Source organism: Rousettus aegyptiacus, unplaced genomic scaffold, assembly GCF_014176215.1.
Source record: "Rousettus aegyptiacus isolate mRouAeg1 unplaced genomic scaffold, mRouAeg1.p scaffold_m13_p_6, whole genome shotgun sequence".
Taxonomy (NCBI): Eukaryota; Metazoa; Chordata; class Mammalia; order Chiroptera; family Pteropodidae; genus Rousettus; species Rousettus aegyptiacus.
In genome coordinates this window covers 37,257,871-37,280,746 of record NW_023416309.1, presented here as the reverse complement: position 1 = coordinate 37,280,746, position 22,876 = coordinate 37,257,871, and the positions used below count along the sequence as shown (strand labels likewise).

The 22,876-nt window shown below is 50.1% G+C and overlaps 1 protein-coding gene across 1 annotated transcript in view; it reads left to right on the top strand.

Moving 5' to 3' along the window:
* Window positions 1–22,317, top strand: part of RRP12 (ribosomal RNA processing 12 homolog) — a 29,473-nt gene extending 7,156 nt beyond the window's left edge. The window contains exons 9-34 of the mRNA XM_016164263.2: window positions 173–271; window positions 903–994; window positions 2,613–2,724; window positions 2,933–3,030; window positions 4,268–4,382; window positions 5,277–5,419; window positions 5,636–5,757; window positions 6,702–6,766; window positions 6,855–7,017; window positions 7,454–7,608; window positions 7,883–7,950; window positions 8,481–8,574; window positions 9,546–9,704; window positions 9,826–9,906; window positions 10,120–10,225; window positions 10,454–10,561; window positions 11,028–11,185; window positions 12,578–12,669; window positions 12,861–13,019; window positions 13,137–13,309; window positions 13,535–13,669; window positions 15,339–15,388; window positions 17,380–17,452; window positions 18,885–18,952; window positions 19,258–19,340; window positions 19,661–22,317. Coding sequence (XP_016019749.2) covers window positions 173–271; window positions 903–994; window positions 2,613–2,724; window positions 2,933–3,030; window positions 4,268–4,382; window positions 5,277–5,419; window positions 5,636–5,757; window positions 6,702–6,766; window positions 6,855–7,017; window positions 7,454–7,608; window positions 7,883–7,950; window positions 8,481–8,574; window positions 9,546–9,704; window positions 9,826–9,906; window positions 10,120–10,225; window positions 10,454–10,561; window positions 11,028–11,185; window positions 12,578–12,669; window positions 12,861–13,019; window positions 13,137–13,309; window positions 13,535–13,669; window positions 15,339–15,388; window positions 17,380–17,452; window positions 18,885–18,952; window positions 19,258–19,340; window positions 19,661–19,766 — 2,877 coding nt within the window. The 3' untranslated portion in view covers window positions 19,767–22,317. The remainder of the gene's footprint in view (window positions 1–172; window positions 272–902; window positions 995–2,612; window positions 2,725–2,932; window positions 3,031–4,267; window positions 4,383–5,276; window positions 5,420–5,635; window positions 5,758–6,701; window positions 6,767–6,854; window positions 7,018–7,453; window positions 7,609–7,882; window positions 7,951–8,480; window positions 8,575–9,545; window positions 9,705–9,825; window positions 9,907–10,119; window positions 10,226–10,453; window positions 10,562–11,027; window positions 11,186–12,577; window positions 12,670–12,860; window positions 13,020–13,136; window positions 13,310–13,534; window positions 13,670–15,338; window positions 15,389–17,379; window positions 17,453–18,884; window positions 18,953–19,257; window positions 19,341–19,660) is intronic.
* The last annotated feature ends 559 nt before the right edge of the window (window positions 22,318–22,876 follow it).

Here is a 22,876-nt window from a genome sequence, read left to right as displayed (position 1 = left end):
TGCCATGACTTGCTAAAGCAACAGTTCTTTGAGTGTCCAGGTATGGCGGGCATGTTTGAAGTTCAAGGGGCCCAGGTCTCCCGCCAGCCCACTGGCTGGAGTAGGAGGTTGAAGAGCACAAGGCAGCTGTTGGCTTTGTAGTTCCCCCACTAAGCTTATGTCTTCTCTCCAGCTCGTGACAGCCTGTGCCATGCAGGCCTTTCACAGCCTCTTCCATGCCAAGCCTGGCTCGGGTACCCTGCCTGCAGAGCTCAATGCCCAGATCATCACGGTGAGGCCTGGTGGTGGAAGCTGGGAGGGGCTTGGCTGTGTTAGGGTGAAGTAGAGTGGCTCTGGTACTTGTTTGCAGAGTGAGGTTAAATGGATTGAGCTAGGCTGCCCCAATGTAGGAGACCATTAGACAGGCAGCTAGGACACCAGCCACCAAAGCCTCATCAGCATCCACAGGAGCTAGGGGCCTTGACTCTTGACTTGGTGATAGTTAATAAACAATTTCGTCATGGTCTCATGGTATTAACAGATATTGTTGCAGCAGGAGTTCTTAACCTCAAAGATCTGTGGATGGATTTGGGGAAGGGTGCATAAATTCCCCCAAACTGTTTACAAAATGTGTGCATGTGCTCATGTTCACTTTTCTGGAGAAGGGCTCTGTGGCTTTTGTCTGGTTCACAATGGGTCATGTGACCCAAGTTATACTCGACTGCTCCTGGGGACTTTTCTCCCATAGAAACAAAACCGGAAAGGCTTTACAGAGCAGAGAAAGGCTGGAGCTGGAAGGCCAAAGGGACTGTGTAGGCCTATCACTGGGACATGCTGGTGCCTAGGAATAGAAGGGGTCATTGCCCTTGGGCTACCACCAAATGCACTTGGTGACACATGTGCTTATTCAATCTTGCCTCTAGGCCTTGTATGACTATGTTCCCAGTGAGAATGACTTACAACCCCTGCTGGCCTGGCTGAAGGTCATGGAGAAAGCCCACATCAACCTGGTCAGGTAGGGTGAGGTGGAGGGGCGTCTGAGAGCCTGCAGCCAGAAGGGATAGAAGGGATGTGAGCTGGAAACTGCGGGGGCTTCAGCTTCCTGGGGTTGGCAGCAGTTCTACTTCGAAAGTACAGTGGGCCACCTGTTTTTATGAGGCATGAGGCGGGTAGCCTAGCCTGTGTTAGCTGAGGCTGTCGCCTTTCCTGCTAGACTGTTGACCAACTAGCACTACCCTCAGGGTGGGGACCAAGTACCATCCTGATCTTGTCACCCTGGCTGTCACCTTTGCAGTTGGTTTCCTTCTCAGAGGATATCATCCGCTTTCTGCAGCTCTACCCGACTCCCCACTTGGGTTGACGGTCCCCTCCTCTGGGATTCTTAGTCCTGTAAACCCAGTTTATACTTTGTGCCTCTGTCATAACAATCACAACTGAGCTTGACCATTTAATAGTAACCTCTTGATAATTCCACTTTTTCCAAGTAAGGCTGAGAAGAAAATAAGCATATCAATTGGTGACTTCATTTTACCTGGAGGGAAGGTCTCTGAGGCCCCTGAGGTTCCCGCAGGCATGGTGCTGGGTGTGATGCAACCATGTTTCATTGCACTGATCACAACCACCAATGAGGACGGTCTTAGCCCATTTTCTAAACCGAACACCGAAGCCCTGCAATTCAGCTGCTCATGTGGCTAAATTACCAGGTCTGCAGCCTAGCCAGGCCCACGTTCTTCCTGTGCCAAACTGCCTTTCACCTGGAGGAGCCAGAAAATGGCAAAACAGCCACATTCTCTGCTCAGAATTTATCCTGCAGGAAGACTCCCACAGTTGCACCAGGGTATATGGCCCAGGATGCTTGTTGTAGCACCCTAGGTAATGGCAGAAAAACAAACTGTTGTGTGTACAAACTAGAGACAACCTAAACATTTCCCCAGAGGGGACTGGTTGAATACAAACAGTGAAATAATAGGCAGCCATTGGAAATAATTGAAGTAGATGTATACGTGGTGGTGTGGAAAGACCTCCAAGATATATTGAGAAAAAGCAAGGTGCAGAATGGTTTGGATTGTGCGATTATTTGTATACTCACTTGAGATGAACTACCAGGGAGTGACTCCTAACCCCTCCCCATTAGCTGGATGACCTCGGGCAAGTTACTTGACTTTTCTTTGCCTCAGTTTCTTCATCTTTAAAATGGGTATTGTAATAGGACTTGATCTCAGTTTTTTCAAGGTTTTCAAGGTTTTGTTTTTCTATTTTGGGGTTTTTTCCCAAGGTTTAAATGAATTCATGTATATTGTTACATCAGTGTTTGGCATGTGGTAAGTGTTACATAAATGTTAGCAATTGATATTATTTTGTATGTGTGTATATGCATACAAATTTCTGGAAGAGTACTTAAGAAACTTAACCTTGATTTCCCCCTGGGAAGTACATCCAAGGATCAGTCCAGGAGAAAGGTGTGGGAAGAAAGGCATGCTCTTCATTTTGTACCCTGAAGACCTGTTTGAATTTCTTTAAAAATGACCCACCAGAAGGGTGGCGTAGACCCCTACAGATCAATGGCTGTTGTCGGATATGGGCCATCCAGGTCCCTGAGGCCCAGACCCCACAGAAGTCTTTCATCCTGACAGGCTGCAGCGGGACCTGGGACTGGGCCATCTCCCTCGCTTTTTTGGAACTGCGACAACCTGCCTTCTCTCCCCCCACTCACAGGTGGTGACAGCTGCCACCCAGAGCCTCCAGGTACCGCAACCCCACCCCCAACCCCAGCTTTAGTCGGGGAGCAGAGAGCATAAGAGGTTCTACCAGCTGCCCAGTCTCCCCCAGGCTTGCCCAAGACCTCCAGCCGCATCCTGGGAGGAGGTTCTGGGGTAGGTAGCAGAGACCTGGAAGGGCTCAGTGGCACTGGGGAGTTTCCTTGGGTCCATACAGCTGTGGCTTCTTTTTGTAGGAGACCCTGAAGGAATGTGTTGCTCCCCACATGGCCGACATTGGCTCCGTGACCACCTCATCCTCAGGCCCTGCCCAGTATGTTGCCAAGATGTTCAGGTGAGAACATACCAACCACAATAGGAAGGAATAAAGTGTACTTTGTAGAAAGTTCCTTATAACGACAAGTGCTCCACTTGTCACTTATTCTGGGCCATGTGTACACACAATGCCAGAGCACCTGCTATGAGTATGAACACTGGCCACATTCCAAGTGCCATAATATGGTGCTCATGAATGTGGACTCTGGGACCACTCACCTGCAGCAAGTTCCTGCACCTCTCAATACCTCAGGGTCCTCATCAGTCAAAGGGGACTAATAGAGGTGAAGATTAAAGGAAGTAATATATGTAAAGTGCTCAGAACAGTACCTGGCATGTAGTTAAGCACTCAATAAATAGAATCTACTAATAATCCCTATGGTTCTCAGAGGTAGGTACTGGCCCCATTTTATAGATGGGCAAGCTGAGGTCACCCAGCTAATAAGTGGCAGCCTGACCACAGAGTCCACTCTTAATCACATGGTCACTGACCTATCTTCACCCTCCTTTTGGGCAGCAAAGAGCCTTGCAGCCCCAAGCACACTGAGTGGTTCTGGGAAATGGGCTGGGATTCTTGGTGTCTCTGGGTCTCTCTGCTGAGCCTCAAGGTATGGTGCTTTGGGTACTGCTTCTCATGAGGAAATAGGCCCATTTTCTGTGGGTACATCCGGAATGAAGTTTTAGTAAAATAGGAATAGAACTGCCCCCACCCATAGCTCACCCCTTTTCCCACACTAACCCCTGTTGGCTATTTTAGCCCCAAACCCCCAGGGGCCAAAATTTTGGGAGATGGAGCTGACCAAGGTGTGCACATGCTGAAGGGACTCACCGCGGGGCCAGCCCTCCATGGTGCAGCTTCCCATTTCTGCCCAGCCTGTTCTTACCCCACCATCCCACTCGGGTCAGGCCAAGAAAGTGTGGGACAGTGACAAAGCCTGGGCTTTGGAGGCCCAGTTTGGCCCCTAGCAAAGTGACCCTGGCAAGTTATTTCATCTCTCTGAACCTCAGTTTCCCTATTTGAATATGGAACAAATAACCTACCTCACAGGTTTTCCTTTAAGTGAGGATTACATAAATTAAACTCTTAGCACAGGGAGCAATGTGAGCACTTCATAAATGCTAGTTCTCCTTGGCCTTTCCTGGGGCCCTACCCTTACTGGCCAGTTGGTGATCTGTAGATCGTGGTGGCAGCCATTGACTTCTCATTTGGGGCCTGGAGGTGTGACCATGACCCTGACTTCTTGCTCCCTTGGCAGGGCAGTGGAGGAAGGCCTCACGTACAAATTCCATGCAGCATGGAGTTCTGTGTTGCAACTACTGTGTGTCTTCTTCGAGACATGTGGGAGGCAGGCCCATCCTGTGATGAAGAAGGTGAGTTGGGGTGGTGGGCTTTTAGACTTTGGGCTTTTAGGGATCTCTGTTATCTCTGCACCTTGACTCCTCCGCAAACACACATAGTGCTCACAGCAGGTACCCAGTACTGTGTCCCCATGCAAGTGACTTGGAGGAACAAGAAGAGGGACAGGAACGCCCCTCCACCTGCTCACTAGTGTTGGCTAGAGTTGATGGTTTTGAATAGGAAACCAGTGTGATTCTCTCTCACACCTACCTGTTCTTTTAATTTTTAATTCTCTAAACTTTCCATGAGTGAGAATAGTGTTTTAAGCAGCCTTAGGTCTCAGGGAGATAACTGCAATCCAGAGTAAACTTACATCAGGGATTCTCCCCAGCTCTGGGAGAGGGTGGGGCCTGAAGACAGGCAGACGGAGCAGCTCCTGGCCTTTTGGCGCCTTCCTCACTCACAACCCCTCTTCCCCGTTGTCATTGCTGGTTGGAAGAAAGGAGCCAGCCACTCCTGGGAGGGTGGACTTCCTCTGGGGCTGTGGTGAACCAGAGGGTGCAGCTCTGTCTGGAGGGGCAGCCACTCTTCAATGTCTGCTAAAATGCTAGTTGTTGCATGTGGGTTGGCCTTTGGCAGACCTTCTCATTTTTCAAGATAAACCGGAAATCTATATTCATATGTAAAATTTCCTCATTTTTACATGTTACTAATAAATACAGAATTTTAAAAATTTCTGGTGCATCAGGGAGGGATCAGACATATCAGTGGGTTACATTTGGTTATCAGTTTGTTAACTCCGACCTAGAGGTTAACCTGGGCCCACGCTCCTGACCCCATTGTCTTATAGGCTTTGGCTCACACTCAGCCATGGGTGCCTCCCCTGTGAGCACATCTTCACATATAATCTCTCATTTCTGCTCCAGTGCCTCCAGTCCCTGTGTGACCTGCGCCTCTCCCCACATTTTCCCCACACAGCAGCTCTGGACCAGGCAGTGGGGGCTGCAGTGGCCAGCATGGGACCTGAGGTGGTTTTGCAGGCTGTGCCTCTGGAAATTGATGGCTCTGAGTAAGTGTGACCCTAGATGGCTTCTGTATGAACTCCAGGAGGGTCAGACACCAAAAGGTGTACACTCCTTTGGGTGAAGTCTCTGTGCAGGACAGGAGTCATCAAAAGGCCAGAGCAGGGTTTGCACTGCTCCTTAGTTCAGGGGACCTTCTGCTGGGTATGCTGCCCTCCGAGCTGTCACCTCTTCCTCACTGGGCCGTCCCTGTTTCCTCCCAGAGAGACTCTGGACTTCCCACGGAGCTGGCTGCTGCCCGTCATCCGGGACCATGTCCGGGAAACACGACTTGGTTTCTTCACTACCTACTTCCTGCCCCTGGCTACCACTCTGAAAACCAAAGGTATGGGGCTCACTGCAGTCCTGGAGCCTCCGCTGGAAGGGGGTTGAGAAGGGCTTCTGGTCCAGCACCCCACCCCACTTGATAGCCTCCCTCTGCCAAACAGCTGGCCATCCAGTGCTTGAATGCCTAAGTCAGTGGGCCTGTCCCTTCCCTCTGCTCCAAGGCATAGCCTGGCCTTTCCCCATTAGAGGTCCCTGCCCTGTGGCAGGCAGACTTTGGCCTCCTCTTCCACTAAGGAAATAATTAGACAAGTACTTAGTGATTTATTTATATGTAGAGATGTCCCTACCAAAAACTAAGACAACTGACACGTCCCTCAATAGGGTTTCAGTGAAGTTAGTAATGGTATAAAGCCCACTGGTGGGACACAATGGGGTCATTGTAAAGAAAAAGAGAGACTTGACGTGAGCATCTTTAGTAGATGGTGAGTTGAACAGATTCGATTCAATCTCAGCTCAACCACACCAGTTTGGCTTTGGGCAAGTTTATTCAACTCCTGGATCTGCTCCTCATCTGTAAAATGAGGATGATAATTGTGACATTGTGAAGGTTAAAAGAAATGATGATGTAAGTGCCCATTACACAGCCTGTCACATAGAAATCGTTCAATAGGTATTACAAACTTTATTATAATTGTCACATAAAACAAGATTTCAGAACAATTATGTATAATAAAATCCTGTTTATGTTTTTTAAAATGTATGTGTGTTTAAAGAAATAAGAGAGAATGGCCACCCTGGGGGAGTAAGCTTATGGGGAGATACCCCTTTTCTATTTTATACAGGTCATTTTAGGTTTTTAGAAGGAACAGTTTCAATCTATTAGAAAGAGGGGAATCACCCATATTCTTGTCCTCATCATTGGGCTTTTGGTTTTGGTGAAAATGGGGCCTGGTGGCCAGGAGGGTGCCCAGGGTCATACTGTGTCCTTGTGTCACACTCCAGCAATGGACCTGGCCCAGGCAGGCAGCACGGTGGAGTCTAAGATCTATGACACCCTACAGTGGCAGGTAAAGGGTCAGTTGGGGGGATGTGGGCTGACAGGTCAGGGGTGCAGGTTGCTGAGTGTCACTCTCCTTTACCGTCATTCCCCTCCAGATCTGGACCCTCCTGCCTGGTTTCTGCACGAGGCCCACGGATGTGGCCACCTCCTTCAAAGGGCTGGCGCGGACATTGGGTACAGCCATCAATGAGCGCCCGGACCTGAGAGTCACCGTGTGCCAGGCCCTGCGTACCCTCATCACCAAGGGCTGTGAAGCAGGTGCATGTGGGCTCTGGGGTTGGGGGCTAGTGGGATGGTGGCTGCAATGGCATGGGTCCCCTGACCCCCATCTCTTGACCTGTTATGGCTCATTGCCTGAGCCTTAGTTCACCCTCTGCAAGGACCTGGGGCTTCTGCTGGAGACCCAAGGACACAGAAACCTGCCCCTTTTCTCTCCTTACTCCCAATGTGCTGACGGCTATGAGAAGTTATCTAGTCAGTGTTGCAGGGTTTTGCTGGCCCCAGGACAGGCGCCGTGGGGGAGCATAGACCACAGTGGCACTGAGTTCTCTGTGCTCTGGCTTCAACCTCTCCTGTCCTAGAGAAACCCCACATCCATGGTCCTGTCATAGGTCCCCCAGAAAGATGCCTCTGGGCTGCATCTCAGTGGGCTCAACTCCTGCCCCTTTTATGCAAACTTTGGTCCCTCTGCCAGAGGCTGACCGTGCCGAAGTGAGCCGCTTTGCCAAGAACTTTCTGCCAATCCTCTTTAACCTGTATGGGCAGCCTGTCGCAGCTGGGGACACCCCAGCCCCTCGCCGGGCTATTCTGGAAACCATCAAAACTTATCTCACCATTACCGAGCCTCAGGTGAGCTTACACATGGGGAGAAAAGCTCTCAGGTGGTGATTGTTGGGTGGGTGTACTGGAAAGGCTGAGACCCTAACCACCGAGCCTCACTTGGGCCTCTGCCAGCTGGAGAACAGGGGTCCAGATAACCAGTGGTGGCAGCTGGGCTGGGCTCAGGGCTTCTAAACCATAGGGTGTAGGGAGATAGAGAAGAGGGCACAGTTCTGAAACCTGCTGCTGCTCTATATTTCTCTCTTCAACAACTCCCTCTTTCTCACCCTTTTGGGGCTGCCAGTTGGTGAATGGTTTCCTGGAAAAAGCCAGTGAGAAGGTGCTCGACCCGACTAGCTCTGACTTCACCAGGTAAAAAGCCCCATTTGAGCTGAGGCAGCCCGGGGAGCTAGAGTGTATGTCTAGCAGAAGCCCGCGGATTATCTCTGGGATGATTTAGGAAAGACTTGAGATAGCAAATGTTCCAGCTCTACTGTCAGGCCTGACTGACCCTTTCCTTCAGAGGCATTATAGCCTGGAGACTCACTGCCTGGGTTCAAATCCACCACTTACGGGCTGTGTGACCTCAGACAAGTTGTTTACACACTCTGCCTCTGTGTCCTCATCTGTAAGGTGGACATACTGACTTCCTTCAGCAGGGTTGCTGTAAAGATTGAAGGGGTTAACTCTAGTAAAGCACCCGGAACAGTGCCTGGTACCTGATGCATACTTGATGAGATGCAAGCTATGATTATTGTTCATGAGCTTCTTCAAGGCCCCTTGTCCTCCTCACCCTGACTTCTCCTACCTGCCCTGTACCCAGTAGACATAAGAACACTGACAGTCTGTGCCATACTCCAGCCTTCATTAAGTGCCTTCTTGGTCTCCTGTCCCCCGAGCAGATTGTCTGTCCTGGACCTGGTTGTCGCCTTGGCTCCTCATGCAGATGAAGCTGCCATCAGCAAGCTGTACTCCAACATCAGGCCCTACCTAGAGGTGAGACCCAGGGCCGGGAGCCCCAGCAACTACACTTGGGGGGAGGGAGGGGCTCCTTAGAAAGCTGGGGCCTGTCTTGTCTTCATCCTTTTCTGCTGCCCAAGATCAAGTCTTTATCTGCTTTGTCATGGTGTCTAGCCCATCTGTCATATAGGTGCCAAAATGACTGAAATGCACAGATGTGCTCAGGCCTTACCTGCTGAGATGCCTCCCGTAGAACCAAGGCCATCCTCCTTTGCCTGGCTCACTTACTGGGCCATCGTAGCCTGGACTAATCTCCATTCCAATCACCTCATCCCCCCTTGTCCCCTTTTATTCCCACACTGCCTCTCTGGCCTCATTAAACTGTTTTAAGAGTCCCAGAAATAATGGTCCCTTTTGCCCATGTGAAGTCCTCTGGCTACCAGGCAAACTCAGACCAGCAGTGACCCCCTGAAAAGTCACCACGGCAATAATTTAATAAGCAATTACCCAATAGTGTGAGAAGTGCTCTGGAGTGAAACATACAGGCAGACCCAGAGTCCAGGGCAGGGCCACCTAACCTCAGGAGAGGTGTCCAGGAAGAGTGACAGAGAGCACCTTTGGAATAGCAAGGAGTTAGGCAAAGAAAGAGAGAAGAATACTCTAGTAGAAAGATGAGCAGGCTCACAGTTTTGGCACATTCCAGGCACTGTGAGTTCATGCCGCTGGCATGAGTGTTACTTAGAAGTAGGTCAGTGGAATGAATCGGAGGTCCAGGTTGGCTTTTCTCCCCACAGCATCCCCAGCTAGCAGAGCTAGCCTCTTGTCATCCATACTCCACTGCCCCTCTTATCAGACTTCATGAAGTCCAGGAGGCAGGGCCAGCTTCTCTGAATCCCCTCCAGTACTGGCCACAGTTAATGGTGGCTGCTCTGGGAGTGTCATCAGATAGGTGGTGGACCCCCAGTGCACCCTTCTTACCCATCTCTATTCCATGTGTGCCCATCCAGAGCAAGGCCCATGGAGTACAGAAGAAGGCCTACCGAGTGCTGGAGGAGGTATGTGCCAGTCCCCAGGGCCCTGGGGCCCACTTCGTGCAGAGCCACCTGGATGACTTGAAGAAGACTCTGCTGGACTCTCTGCGGACAACTTCCTCACCTGCCAAGAGGGTGAGGACTCCAGGGCAGTCCTGCTCTGCCCAAAGAGAGGACCACAGTGGAGATGCTTAGGGGGCTTCAGGGACTGGGGCAGCATTGACGGGCTCTGACTGTTGTCCCCTCTGTCCTGCAGCCCCGTTTGAAATGCCTCATACATATCGTGAAGAAGCTCACAGCGGAGCATGAGGAGTTCATCACGGCCCTTGTCCCGGAGGTAAGGGATTTGGGGCAGTGGGTGTTTTGGGGGTTCCTTGGAGTATGGCTCCTAAAGGCCTGTCAGGATCAGGGGAGGGCAGTATTGGGGCTGAGGATGGGCTTGATGTACTGCCCAGGAGCATGGATGCACTTAACCTGGCCCCTCTGCCTCAGGCCACCAACCTCAGGGTGGCTACCTCAGGAATATGTGCTTATGGGGCTCTCTGGACAGGTGATCCTGTGTACCAAGGAGGTGTCAGTGGGTGCTCGGAAGAATGCTTTTGCTCTGCTGGTGGAAATGGGCCACGCTTTCCTTCGGTTTGGCCCGAGCCAGGAAGGTGAGGCCCAAGTGACATGGGGCTGGGGTGAACGCTCTGCTCCCAGGCGTGGGGGGAGCACCCCTCAAAACCACTGGTCAAAGAGAAAAGGCAGGAAGTGTTGTCTGGCTCTGGACCTGAGCAGGCTGTTCCTCTCTGGCCATAATCCCCCTCCCCGGTGGGCCCAGCATACAGTGTGTGGGCTGGGCTCTGCCCTGGTACAACTTGTCCTGCCCTCTGTCCTCCCAGAGGCCCTGCAGCGCTACCTCATCCTGATCTACCCTGGCCTCGTGGGTGCAGTTACCATGGTCAGCTGTAGCATCTTGGCCCTGACCCACCTCCTTTTCGAGTTTAAAGGTAAATGCGACTTCTTTGAAAGCATGGGAAGCCCTCAGGGTAGGAAAATGCCCAGAAGGTTAGGGCATTACCAGATGGAGGAAAGGTCACAGGAGGGAGGAAGAAAAGCTGGAGCCAAGCCCAGCCACCTCCCATCTCCTCTGCTCCCCAGCTTGACCCTCCCACCTCCCCACAACTGCCTCACTTCCCATTCTAGGAGTGGATCTGAGGAGATAGGTCTCCCCGATTTTGGTCCTGGTTCTGCCTCTTACCAGTATATTTATGAATCTCTTGGAACCTGACTCTCTTACTTCTAAAAATGGAAGTGAAAAATAGCACCTCCTCCTAGGGTGGCTGAAGAACCAGAGGAGCTACTCCCTGGAAAGTGACCAGAAGCATGCTAGGCACATGGAAGCTCCCCTTCTGGTGACTTGGCAAGGTCTCAGGTTTGGGTGGAGCTCTAACAGAGGCCCTCTGGCTATCACAGGTCTGATGGGGACCAGCACAGTAGAGCAGCTGCTGGAAAACGTGTGCCTGCTCCTGGCCTCCCGCACACGTGATGTGGTCAAATCAGCACTGGGCTTTATCAAGGTGGCAGTGGTTGTCATGGATGTGACACACCTGGCCAAGCATGTACAGCTGGTGGTAAGTACCCACCTTCCTCTTGGTGGTAACGTGGCCTCCAAGCTGTATCGTGGAACCAACGAGCTGCAAGGCCAGAAAATTTCAACATATTTTAACTACATGTTACCTTGTGCAACAGAAGATCATGCAGGTGCCCTGGAAGGGACCAGTAGGGGAATGGCAACCTGGCGGAAGTGGAAAAGGGTCGTAGTGCTGCATGTCACCCGCCTTGGACCCTCCACAGAAGCAAGGGCTCTGGCAGGGCAAATGCCAGTGGGCAGGGCCACCCCGCATTTTATAGATGAGGAAACTGAGGCCAGAGATTTCCCCAGGTCACAGTGCTATTGAGAATAGTCTTGGGAACAGAACCCAAAGCTCAGAACTGAGACTCTGGGCTCTCCCTGGCACGGCTCTCATCTCACTTTTTTCTCTTGCTTACATTTTGAATTTGGAGTTTGAGGAGGCTCTTCTGGGTGGCCTTTCTGCTGGGCTGCAGAAAGAGGCCTCTGGTATTGGCTTCCTGGCCCACTCCAGCCAGGCAAAAAGTGTGCAGCAAGATGTCTTTCCAACCCTCTGTCCACTGCACCTGCTGCCTCAGTTTCCTGCTTGCTGCTGTGTTGAATCGCATTAGACCTCCAGGTTCCTCTTGCTTATAATTTTTGTACCTAGCCTTGGGTCAAGGCGAGAAGGGGCAGATTAGAATCAGGATAATTTGCCCAGTCTCCAAAGCCTGCATCCTAACTGGGGACCAAAGATGGGAGAACAGCCAGAGCAGGGATCTTTTCTGGAGTTATTAGAATTTATAAAAAGCCCTTCAAAGGATCAGTGGGGCCCTATCCTCAGCTCCACTGAGAGACACTGCAGATAATATGAGCCACCCATGTTTCCCAAAGCAGGCCACACGAATGCTTGAGAAGAGTCCAGCTAGAGATTAAGGCAGGATGATAGAAGGGACATATGGAACTAAGAGAAACCCAGTGGTGTTGGAGACATAGCGTGGGCCATGAAATTAGACCTGGGCTAACTTCTTCTTTTGTGGCCATTTAGCAGCCACTTAACTCTGTGCCTCAGTTTTCTCATCTGTAAATTGGGGTGTTATTATCTGCCTCACTGGGTTGCTCTAAGAATACAACGAAATAATGCATGTAAGGTACTAAAACCTGTTGAAAAGATCTCAAGCGGTAATCTCAGCAAGGAGGTCAGGGATTGTCATGAAGGAGGGTTTAGGAGAAAGATGGGGGCTGCCAGACTGCGGAGCCTGATTGGACCAAGGGCTGAGCCAGGAACAGGGCCATTCTTGCCCTCACCTCTTATTCGGGCCTGGTCCTCCAATGTCCCTTGTCTGGATGACAATAAAGGGGCAGGCAAGGTGGAGGCAGCCTCCCCCTGAAACCCTGGTGCTCCACCCTGCAGATGGAAGCCATCGGGAAGCTGTCAGATGATATGCGGCGGCACTTCCGCATGAAGCTTCGGAACCTGTTCACCAAGTTCATCCGCAAGTTTGGGTCTGTGTTCTGAATGGGGGAATAGGGGAGAGGGTGAGGAGTTTCAAAAGCACCAGAGACCCAACAGAGAAAGGGCAGGGCAGAGGAACCAAGACCTTCCCCTGTGGCCAGAAGGGCTCTGGCTGCACACCTCCTAACTGGGTGGCACCCTCTGGCCAGTGCACATCAACAGAACTTCGTTGCCCCTTCAGGTTTGAGCTAGTGAAGGGGCTGCTGCCTGAGGAGTACCACAAAGTCCTGGTCAACATCCGGAAAGCCGAGGCCCGTGCCAAGAGGCACCGCGCTCTGAGCCAGGAAGAGGAGGAAGAGGAGGAAGAAGAGGAGGAGCCTGCCCAGAGCAAAGGTGACAGGTGAGACCAGTGGTAGAGTTCTGGGGACCTGGTCTTCTCCATCCCAGAGCCCACCCAGTGCCCAGCTGCTCCTGCCTCTCCCGGGAGTGCTCTGACTTGAAGCTTCTCTGCCCTTAGCATTGAGGAGATTTTGGCTGACTCTGAGGATGAGGACAATGAGGAGGAGGAAAGGAGCCGGGGCAAGGAGCAGCGGAGGCTGACCCGGCAGAAGAGCCAGGCATGGCTGAAGGAAGGTGGCGGGGATGAGCCCCTCAACTTCCTGGACCCCAAGGTGGCCCAGCGAGTCCTAGGTAAGCAAGAAGCAGCTGGCCCGTAGGCTCAGGAAACAGGCTTGCCTTGGTGCCAGGTTCAGTGTGGGGAGTGACTTCCCTGAAGGCCATTGGGTGCCCCTCACCCTCACACGTGCACACCATTGTGCTTCGGACACCTATCCAGGGCACAGACCTGGGCTTGTTGGTTAGGGTGAGGGTGTGACTGGCCTTGCATCTTCTCACTGCCTGATTCTGCCATGCCAGCCACACAGCCCGGGCCTGGCCGAGGCAAGAAGAAGGACCATGGCTTCAAAGTGAGCTCTGATGGCCGGCTGATCATCCGGGAGGAGGAGGATGACGCTGCCACCAGCAAGATGGAGGAAGAGGAAGGCACTAAAGGTGGGACTGCCTGCCCACTCTAGGAATGCAGCTGCTCCTGGCCTGGACCAGAGCTGCACTCCATTGTTCATTCATTTGCTTATTTGTTCATGCACTCATTCCATGAGCATATGTTGAGGAAGCATAGGGAAAAACATATAAGGAGCTTGTAGCTAAGGCAACTTTCTCACTCTTTTTTGACCATATTAAGAAATCTTTTAATTTGTAACCGAGCCATTTATACAATTCTATAATTCAAACAAAACTTTCAAAATGCAATACTTCTGCTTACAATGCGCAGTGCACTCTCTTGGTCTCTATTCCGTTATGTTTCTTCTTCTTTTTTTTTTCCCCCAAAAGCTTAAATTAAGCTGAGGCCCAGAATCTCACTTAGAGGTGGAAAGAGCCAGCCTCAGACCCTCCTTATTCCCTGTTCCATTGTCTCCTGTTGTCCAGGAGCCACTCAGGTGTGACATCTCCAAGTCCTGTTTTGTCTTTCCTGCTCCCTCTCTGCATGTATTATTTGTTAGATCACAAAAGCATAGGTCTTCTAAAATGTATTTGTCTTCCTTCCTCTTTTGTTTGGCCCCCACTCCTATGATCCCTGGGCCCTTTCCCCACTACAGCCTCCTAACCAGTGTTCTCACACTGCCTGTGCACCAAACTTACCAGCTGTGTGACTGAACAGTTGTTTAACCTCTCTGTGCCAAAATGGGTATAATACCAATACCAACTTCAGGGTCGTTATGATAATGAAATGGGTAACCTGAATAGCACATGTACATGCAGGGTAAAAATGTGATGACACTATTTCCTGATTTGGTCTCGTCACTGCTCCCCTCTCACCCTTGATAATTCCTGTCTCCTTATTCCCCTCCCGATGCTGAAAACGCCTCTCCCCTCTCCTCTCTTCCTAAATCCTCCTTGTTCTATAAGATTAGATTCAGCTCCAGTCCTTCTTTAAGGCCTTTCCCTGGCCCTTTAGCCTTCAGGCCTTGTTCTGTCAGAACTCCTGGCAAGCCCAGGGACTGACCAGTCTTCAGCAATACGCTCTCTTGTGACATCATGAGTATTGATTGACTTGACTTGAGTTCGTCTTCCTTCCAACTGGTCAGTTTCATACTTTTATTTATATATATGTACACACACACTCTCTCTCTCTCTCTCTCTCTCTCTCTCTCTCTCTCTGATAGCTTTTTAAAAAATTATGGTAAAATACACATAACAGAATTTACTATCTTAACCATTTTTAAGTGTACAGTACACTACTGTTAAGTACATTCACATTGATGTACAGCTAATCTCCAGAACTCTTTTCATCTTGCAAAGGTTCTCAGGTAGGAGAATAAAGCAGTCCTCCCAGCAAAGTGAAATATATGGGGCTACAGGAGTGCCTGGCTCCCCGGGAAACCTGGGGCTTTCTTAGAACTGCAAAGAAAGCTTATTTACTACCGAAGTGGTATCACCACTTCTTTGAGGGCCCATTGTCCCTGAGACTTAGATTGGGAGGAGGAAAGGGTCAGTGTTCAGGGGTTTTGTCTCCCATAGGACACGGGATTTTAGGGGCTGGAGTTGGCAGCTCCCTCAGCCTGATGAGCCAGGAGGCAGAATGAAATTTGGGTGAGCTTTGGGAAAACAGGAGAGCCTCCCTGAGTACTCACAGGCCTCTCTCTCTTCCTTTTGGCTCCAGGGGAGGATGAAGAGATGGCTGACCTGATGGAAGACTTGGGCGTCAGGAGTGTGAGTAATTCCTGCTGATGGAGGGCTGAGGCCCTCAGACCTAAACCTTGGCCCTGACAGCTTGAGCTTCAAGGATGTGCACAGCTGGCAGTCCATGGGGTATGGTGTGCATGCACTGGGGGACAGTGCCATGGCTGACCACCCTGCGGCAAGGGAGGGGGCTTGGCTTTCTCTGAAGCACTTGTGGCTTCCTTCAGTGTTGGCTGTGTTGTCCAGCTGAAGGAAGAAAGAGACAGATCCCCATGTCTCTCCATGAGGGCACATGCTGTGCAGGCTGCAAAGGCAACAGCTGGCCTGCATGCTCCAAGGGGTAGGCGCCCACATGGGGCTGGGGCATCCACCACTGAAGGGCGCTGAGGGCCCCCATGAGTTACTTCATCTAATCCTCACTTGAGATGGGGATTCTTTGTGATCCTCATTTCTAGAAGGGCTCAGGAAAGATAAGTAACCTGCCGAAGGTCGCAGGGGTTGTTAATATGTATGTCTCTATGCCCAGACTGCCTGAACCCAAATCTTGGCTTACATGTAAAGTATGTGGCATTTAGTGACGTTAAGTAAGTAGCATGGTATTATTATTATTATTGCATTTTTCTAGGAAATATTTTTCTGGCCATGGTCTCCCTGGTTGCTTTAGCACATCCTCATACATGGCTTTGCAATTCCTCTGCAGCCTACTCTTGTTTCTAGCCAGGGGGAACTGACCACAGCCCTCCAAGGATGGCCCCATGATTTGGCCCAGCAGGACTGGGGTTCCTCGCATCGAGGCACAGAGAGAAACCTGGGTGGCCACACTCCATAGTTGGCGCATGGTGAATCATCACCTGCTTTCAAGATCCCCGGAAGCTTTTTCACATGGCAATTGCTAAATCCCACTCCTGCCCACAGAGCAGCATTAAAATGCTGGAGTACAAGCAACAACTGCAGTTGCCAATGAGCAGAGCTGTTACCTTCTGCGATGTAGCCAAAGTCCCATTTCCAGCCAGTTTCTTTTTCTCCACCAGGAGCCCATTCTGCTGGGCCTCGGCCAATGAAACTGAGAGCTCCCATTCCCCACACACCCTGTGTGTGCTCCAGCCTATTTCCTTTACCTGGCACACCTTCTCCTCTGTCTGGCCTTTAAGCCACTGAATATTTCTCAGAATGGGGCCCTGAAGCCTGCCTGTCTGAGGATTGCCCTGAGGAGTATGTACCTCAGGAATCTAGTATGACAAGGCTTCACAGGCAGTAAGGCACAGAGCGCAGTGTGGCAGCCAGCCATGTGATCTCACATCTACACAACACCCCTTTGCCTGGCCTGGTTGTCAGTTTCTAGGTTCAAAACTCCTGACAGGCTAGGCTGCTGTCAGGCCCACCCCTCCCCGTTGGAGCACCTAACATGGTGCTGGCGTGTACTAAGTGCTGAGTTGCTTTCTGTTGGATATACTTGGGCAAGGTGACCTGTCCTGTTGCCCTGTGCTCACAGCTCCTGGAACAATAGCATTGTTGAGGAGCTATAATGACTGATATGTGCAGGAGTCTCCCACCTGCCTGAGAGCCCCTGGAGCACAGGAGTGAGTCCTAATCTCTCTGTCTCCAGGGCCTAGCAGTTAGTAGGGGGTCCGTGAGCATTTGACTATTAGAGTGCAGTGGAGTTCATGTGAGGCAAAGAACTGGTAAAACTGTTCTGGCCAAGGAGGCTGAGAATCTCATTTTCCCTGCTAAGCCGAGATCAGCATGCCAGATGGGTGCTTGTAGCCCTGTGGGAGAGTTTAGTGTGGAGAGACAGAGCAGTGGAGAAGCCAACATAAGCTCAGAATCTTGCTTTTCCACTGCCTAGCTGTGTAATCTTAGCTATTTGCCCTCTCTGAGCTTTAGTGTCCTCATCTGTGAGTAGGTGATAAGTGCTCGGCAGAGAGCCTTTCCTATTAATGCAGTGTATGACTGCTTTCCCATTACTGTTAATGAGGGTGATCATGTCTCCTTGTTCACAAACTTTGCTTATCTCATTGTAGAAAAAACACCAGAAGCTCAAGCATCAGAAAGAGGCTGATGATGAGGAGCTGGAGATGCCCCCTCAGTACCAAGGTGAGACTTTCCTTCTTCTTCTTGGAACTCTATTCTCTGTCACCAGCATTAGGCAGGGTTTGTTGCAGGCAGAGCCACAAGGTTGCATGGCCTGGTTGCACTCAGTTGGCACCTGCAAAGATTGGCTGATAAGTCACCTAAGACTGGGTCTAGGGGCCAAGGGAGAGCCTGGGGAATAGGAGATCTGTGCTTAGAACCCCAAGTGCTTCTGGGGAGTTCCTGAGCCCCATCTCGTCCCCACACACCCAGGCCTTCTGTGAGCCATCAGCCACCCCTTCTCCTGGGAGCTGTCTGCATCCTTTGTCTGGCCCTGAGTCAGGCCATGTTTGGCTTGTGTTGAAGGTGGCAGTTGGGAGGGTTAGTATTGGACCTGCTTAGGGGGGTTCCCCTATACATTTATCCCTGGGCCCTAGACCGTTACTCTCTCCACAGCAGCCGCTAGAGGTCCCAAAGTGGCTACCTGAAGCCAGTGGAGGCATCTATCACCTCACCTCTGCCTCCTTACCCCCAAGGCAGCCCTGCAGGGCCACTGTCCCCAAGGCTTCCCAGCAGAGCCCTTGTTATGTATCTGGAGGTCCAAGGGCTCCTATGGGAAGGTCCTGATTCCAGAATCAGGGTCCCATGTGTCCTCTGAGCCCCATGGCATCCTAAACCAGCTAGAGAGCTTCATGGCTCCTCCTTTTGTGGCCCCACAGGCCCGGGCCCAGCTTACCTATTCTCTCTGAGATGGTGTGGTACAGAAGCAGTAGTACCAGATGATGCAGCCAGGAGGCCTGGGTTCAAGATTTTGCCCAGCTGCTCTTAGCTGTGTGACCTCAGCTCAGTTATACTGTTTCTCTGAGCTGCTAGCTTCTCACCTATAAAGGGTTCATCTGGGTCACTTCAGTCCTCCTGAGTTGGCATCGTAGGGTTCCATCCACACATCTGTTCAAATCTAGGCTGGAAATGACACTGACTTTGGAAGCATCCTGATGTCACTAAGCTATAGTTTTCACATCTGTATGGTAGAGTAAGAGCTGCCATTCTGTCTCACAGTGTTAGTGTGAAGTGGGCTCCAGAAAGGTAAGAGACTTGCTTGAAGTTAGAGCTGGGAGTTGAAATCTGGTCTGCCTAACTTCAAAGCCTGTGTTCTTTCTCCTAGAACAAATGGAGCAGATTTAGCTTTGACGAGTGTGGGATATTTTATGTTAGTGGAGAATAAATGTGTTTCCAGAGGTCACTAGTATGTCTCTGTGGATTTGGGTCAGTCTGAGGAACCCAGTGGTCTGTCAAATCAATGGACAGTCCCCTCTCAAAAATCATCGTTGTCCTTGGTCATGGAGTCATGACCCATCTTCTCAGCAGCTCTTCAAAGAGAAGGTACCCACTGCCTTTTCCTAGGAGGAGCTGCCCTGGCTTTGTCTGACTCATGGCCTCTGTGCTCCCTCTCTAGCTGGAGGCTCTGGTATCCATCGCCCTGTGGCCAAGAAGACTACACCTGGGGCTGAATATAAGGCAAAGGTAAGAGTTGCAGGTGGGGACAAGGAGTCTCCTGGCAGAGCATCTGAGAAAGGGCAGGGTAGCTGTGCCCATCACTGTCCTGGAAGAGTCACCTTAATGGAGCCAGACTGAGGGGCACACTGAGGTCTTGTTAACATCTGAAGTTTAGGCCTTTGTTGGATGACCTTCCAGAGCCACAGAAATTCTTTGGCACCACCTAAGGCAGAGAGTAAGGGGAAGGGAGGATGTGAGGCCTGTCAAATCAGAGGAGGGGGTGAAAGGGGAACCCCGCACTCCTAGCTGACTCTGTTTCTCTGGATGAACAGAAAGCAAAGGGTGACGTGAAGAAGAAAGGTCGGCTGGACCCCTATGCCTACATCCCTCTCAACAGAACAAAGCTCAACCGCAGGTATAGTGCTGTGCAGGGGTGGAGTCATGGGGCAGGTTGCTTTGCTCTGGAGGGGCTTATTCTCATTACTCTCAACTCAGTTGCTCAGGTCTCGTCTGGGTTGGTTTGTTTTTACTTTCTAGCATGCACCTTTATGTATTTGGTACCTACAGGTATTGTTAACTTGAACTGCCCATGGTCTGCCCAGATCACGTGCTGCCCACTGCTGGGCAATGCTCCTTCCCCATTCCTGCTGGTGTGGATGGAGCCATCTTTTGAAATGGGAAGGGGGATCTCCTGTTCTCAGTGAGGTGTGACCCTTCTGTTCCTTGTACCTGCAGGAAGAAGGTGAAGCTGCAGGGACAGTTCAAAGGCCTGGTTAAAGCTGCTCAGCGAGGATCGCAGGTGGGACACAAGCTCCGCAGAAAGGATCGGCGGCGTTCCTGAACCCCAGGGCTGATCTGCGGCCCAGCCTGAGGCTTCTTTTTAGCCCCCAAGCTGCCTCGACACGAGCCCCAGATGCTTCAGTCTCTGGCAGATCCTGAACTCAGAATGATTTGTTGGAACTAGGGCTTGGCTTCCATAGGTACCCAGGACTTTAGAAGCTCCAAAAAGGAATCACCTTTGGAAGCTCCAAACAGGAATCACCTTTTAGAGATTTTCCTGGGGCCTGAAGATGTGAGTGTGGTCTCAGTGCCTCTGAGTAGCCAGTGAGGCAGCTGCACTTTATGCCCAGCATGCCCATGAGCAACAGTAGATGGCCTTCCATTTCCTCTAGCTACTGGTAGCCACACGCATTCTCAGCCTAGCTGTCATTTGGGTGTGAGATTTGCTGTGACCAGATGTAGAATAAACATGCGCCACCATGCATTGTTCCTAGAAACACTGTGTTTCATCACCTGCCCCCTTCGGGGACAAGAACAGTGTCTGGTTGTTGGCAACAATGGCTTGACCCCTTCGTCTCCTATCCCAGCACCCACTCTGGGGCATAGCATGATAGCCCCAGGTCAGGCTTTAGATTTTGCTCAGGGACAGAAATCATGAGGTCTCTCTGACTTCTCTTTACAATCCCAATCAAAGCGATGTTTGGAGAATCAGGAGGGACAGTGAATGTTCCAGGGCTGATCTCTGGAGCTATGGTTGAGCGCTGAGACCCAGACTAAAAAAGGGAGCTGCAGCACAGGCAGGTGTCTCCCAGCTGCTTTTTTCATTGATTGAACAGTGTTTACCGAGTCCCTCCATCTGCCAAGCACAGCCTGATCACCCACCTGCTCAACTCTCACAGTCTCTTTTTCCCAGACAAGTGGATCAAATTGTGTGGTACAAAGAGCAATGGGATTCTCACTGTCCAGCTTTGTTGGTCTGGAGCAGAGAAGGGAGTGGTATAGACCTCCCATTCCTCTTCATATCACTTGTCCCATCAGTCCAGGGTGATGTAAGTAGGTATCAAGAAGCAAAGAACCCACAGGTATTCCACACCCCAAATATGAGGAATTGTGCTTTGTCTCCTGGCATTTGACTGATAGCTTTTCTCATCTCAGAATCTCTCCATTTGAAATGAGACTCTCCACCACACACACTTCTTAGTAGTTTCCATTCCAGTTTAATGCCCGTGGTTCTGATAATGCCCCCAGGAGTCCTCGTACACCATTCCACTCATCCTTTAAGGGAACTCAAGTCTTGACTTGATCCACTGTCCCCAAATTAGGGCATTTCCTCCTGATTTTTGGGCGAGGAAGCTGAGAGGAACCACACTTTAACCCAGAGGTGGCGCTGTTTGCATGCCTTTCTCACAGAAAGTCTGGAATTGGAGAGCAAAGTAAAAAGGTGGTCAGAAGAGGTGGCTATCAGAGATTTGCAAAGGTGTTCTAACTGACCCCCATCATTACACTTCTGGACACAAGGTGGATCAAATTAAACCTACAGCCCTTTCCTATTTCTCAGGAAGTTTAACCACAGGCAGTACGAAGCTACATGTAAATTAGGTATGGATATGTGCCAATTGCCCAGTGTTGACATCTTTTAAAAAAATGTTTGAAGCCAATTTGCTTATTATAGTGTATTTTCCAAGGAGCTTTGTTTTCTTTCAAAGGTGGGAGGGGCAGGTGACCTAGAAAGGTTGGTGTTAGTGATGTGAACTCCATATTTTGGAATTAGACTTTAAATGCAAATTATCTTGATGCAGAGGCCAGGGTTAATCTGCCCCAGAAACTTTAGGTGTTTGAAACATGTTATGAAAGTCAGTTCTGCTTTTGTTTCAACCATGGGTGTAAAGGAGAATCAGGAGTGTTCATCAATGCAAGGTTTATTCAGTTTCAGGGCAACTGGAATAGTTGAGGGCCTCCACCAAGATCCAGATATACTCCTTTAATTTCATTGTGCTTTTGGTAGTGTCAGAATCTGAGACTTCTTCTGGCTTTCTTTTCTGGAGTCCATCCTCTACTCATTTTCAGAAATGGAAGACAGAACATAACCTTCCTGACCGCACCAAAACAGCAACTCTTGTGTTGGCCAAGGATTTGGTCACACTGGGGATTTACAAAGGCAATTTGCTCGTGACACTTCTGGACACAGGTGGGTCAGGTTAAACCAACCCTACACCAGGCACCAGGCAGCAGGCCTTGAGGTAACTCCTCACAGTTCATTCCTAGCAGTGGCTTTATTAGATCTACTGTCTTATTTGAAAGCCTGCCTCAGTCCACAGGCTTAATCATGATTTTTCTGTATGGTTTGCAACATGAAAGGAAATTAGTTAAGACATTCACATATTCTCAATTGCATGTGTTTCTTTAAAGGGTAACTTAGAATATTAGAATATAATCTATGTTTCACAATAAAAGTAATAAAGATTCACAGAACATTTGGAGAAAACAAAAGTGAAAGCAAAGGCTAGAATCCTACCATATCTCATTGTTAACCCTATATATTTCATATCTTTTTTTTCCCTACATGCAGGACTTTTTTTGATACAAAAATAGAATTTTAAAATACAAGTTGATATTCTAAACTTACATTTGACTACCACAAAGTGTTTAATAATGTACATACTTCAAAAACATTGTTTTCACTGGCCTGGCTTAAACATCTGTCCTGTGGACCTGGCTCAATTTATTTACAAAGGATCTTTGAGTCCATAAGTATGTTGCTTCTTGGTGCATGCAGGAGTTTAAAGCCATCACTAGATGTTGGATCATGTGCAAAGAGATATTTTTAAAAATGACGTGATGACTTTTTTGTTCTATTTGTGATATGCATTCTTATGAAAAGACAGATGACTATATTCCAGAAATTAATTTTGATTTGGGGCAATATAAGCTAGCTCTCCAATTCCTGAAATCACACTTACGGTTGGTACTGCCATTAGAAACATTTACCAAGCTGTTGGAGATTGGCCATGTCATTCAGGGCCAGGGTTATAGTAGAGGTCTCCCATTCCAAGTTCACTGATTTGTTGTGGACGGGCCTAGAATAGGCCCTTAAGGCTGTGGTCACTTAGTAGATATTAAGAATGTAGGTAGAAGGTATAGTGGCCTGCCACTCAGGCTGCATACTCATTC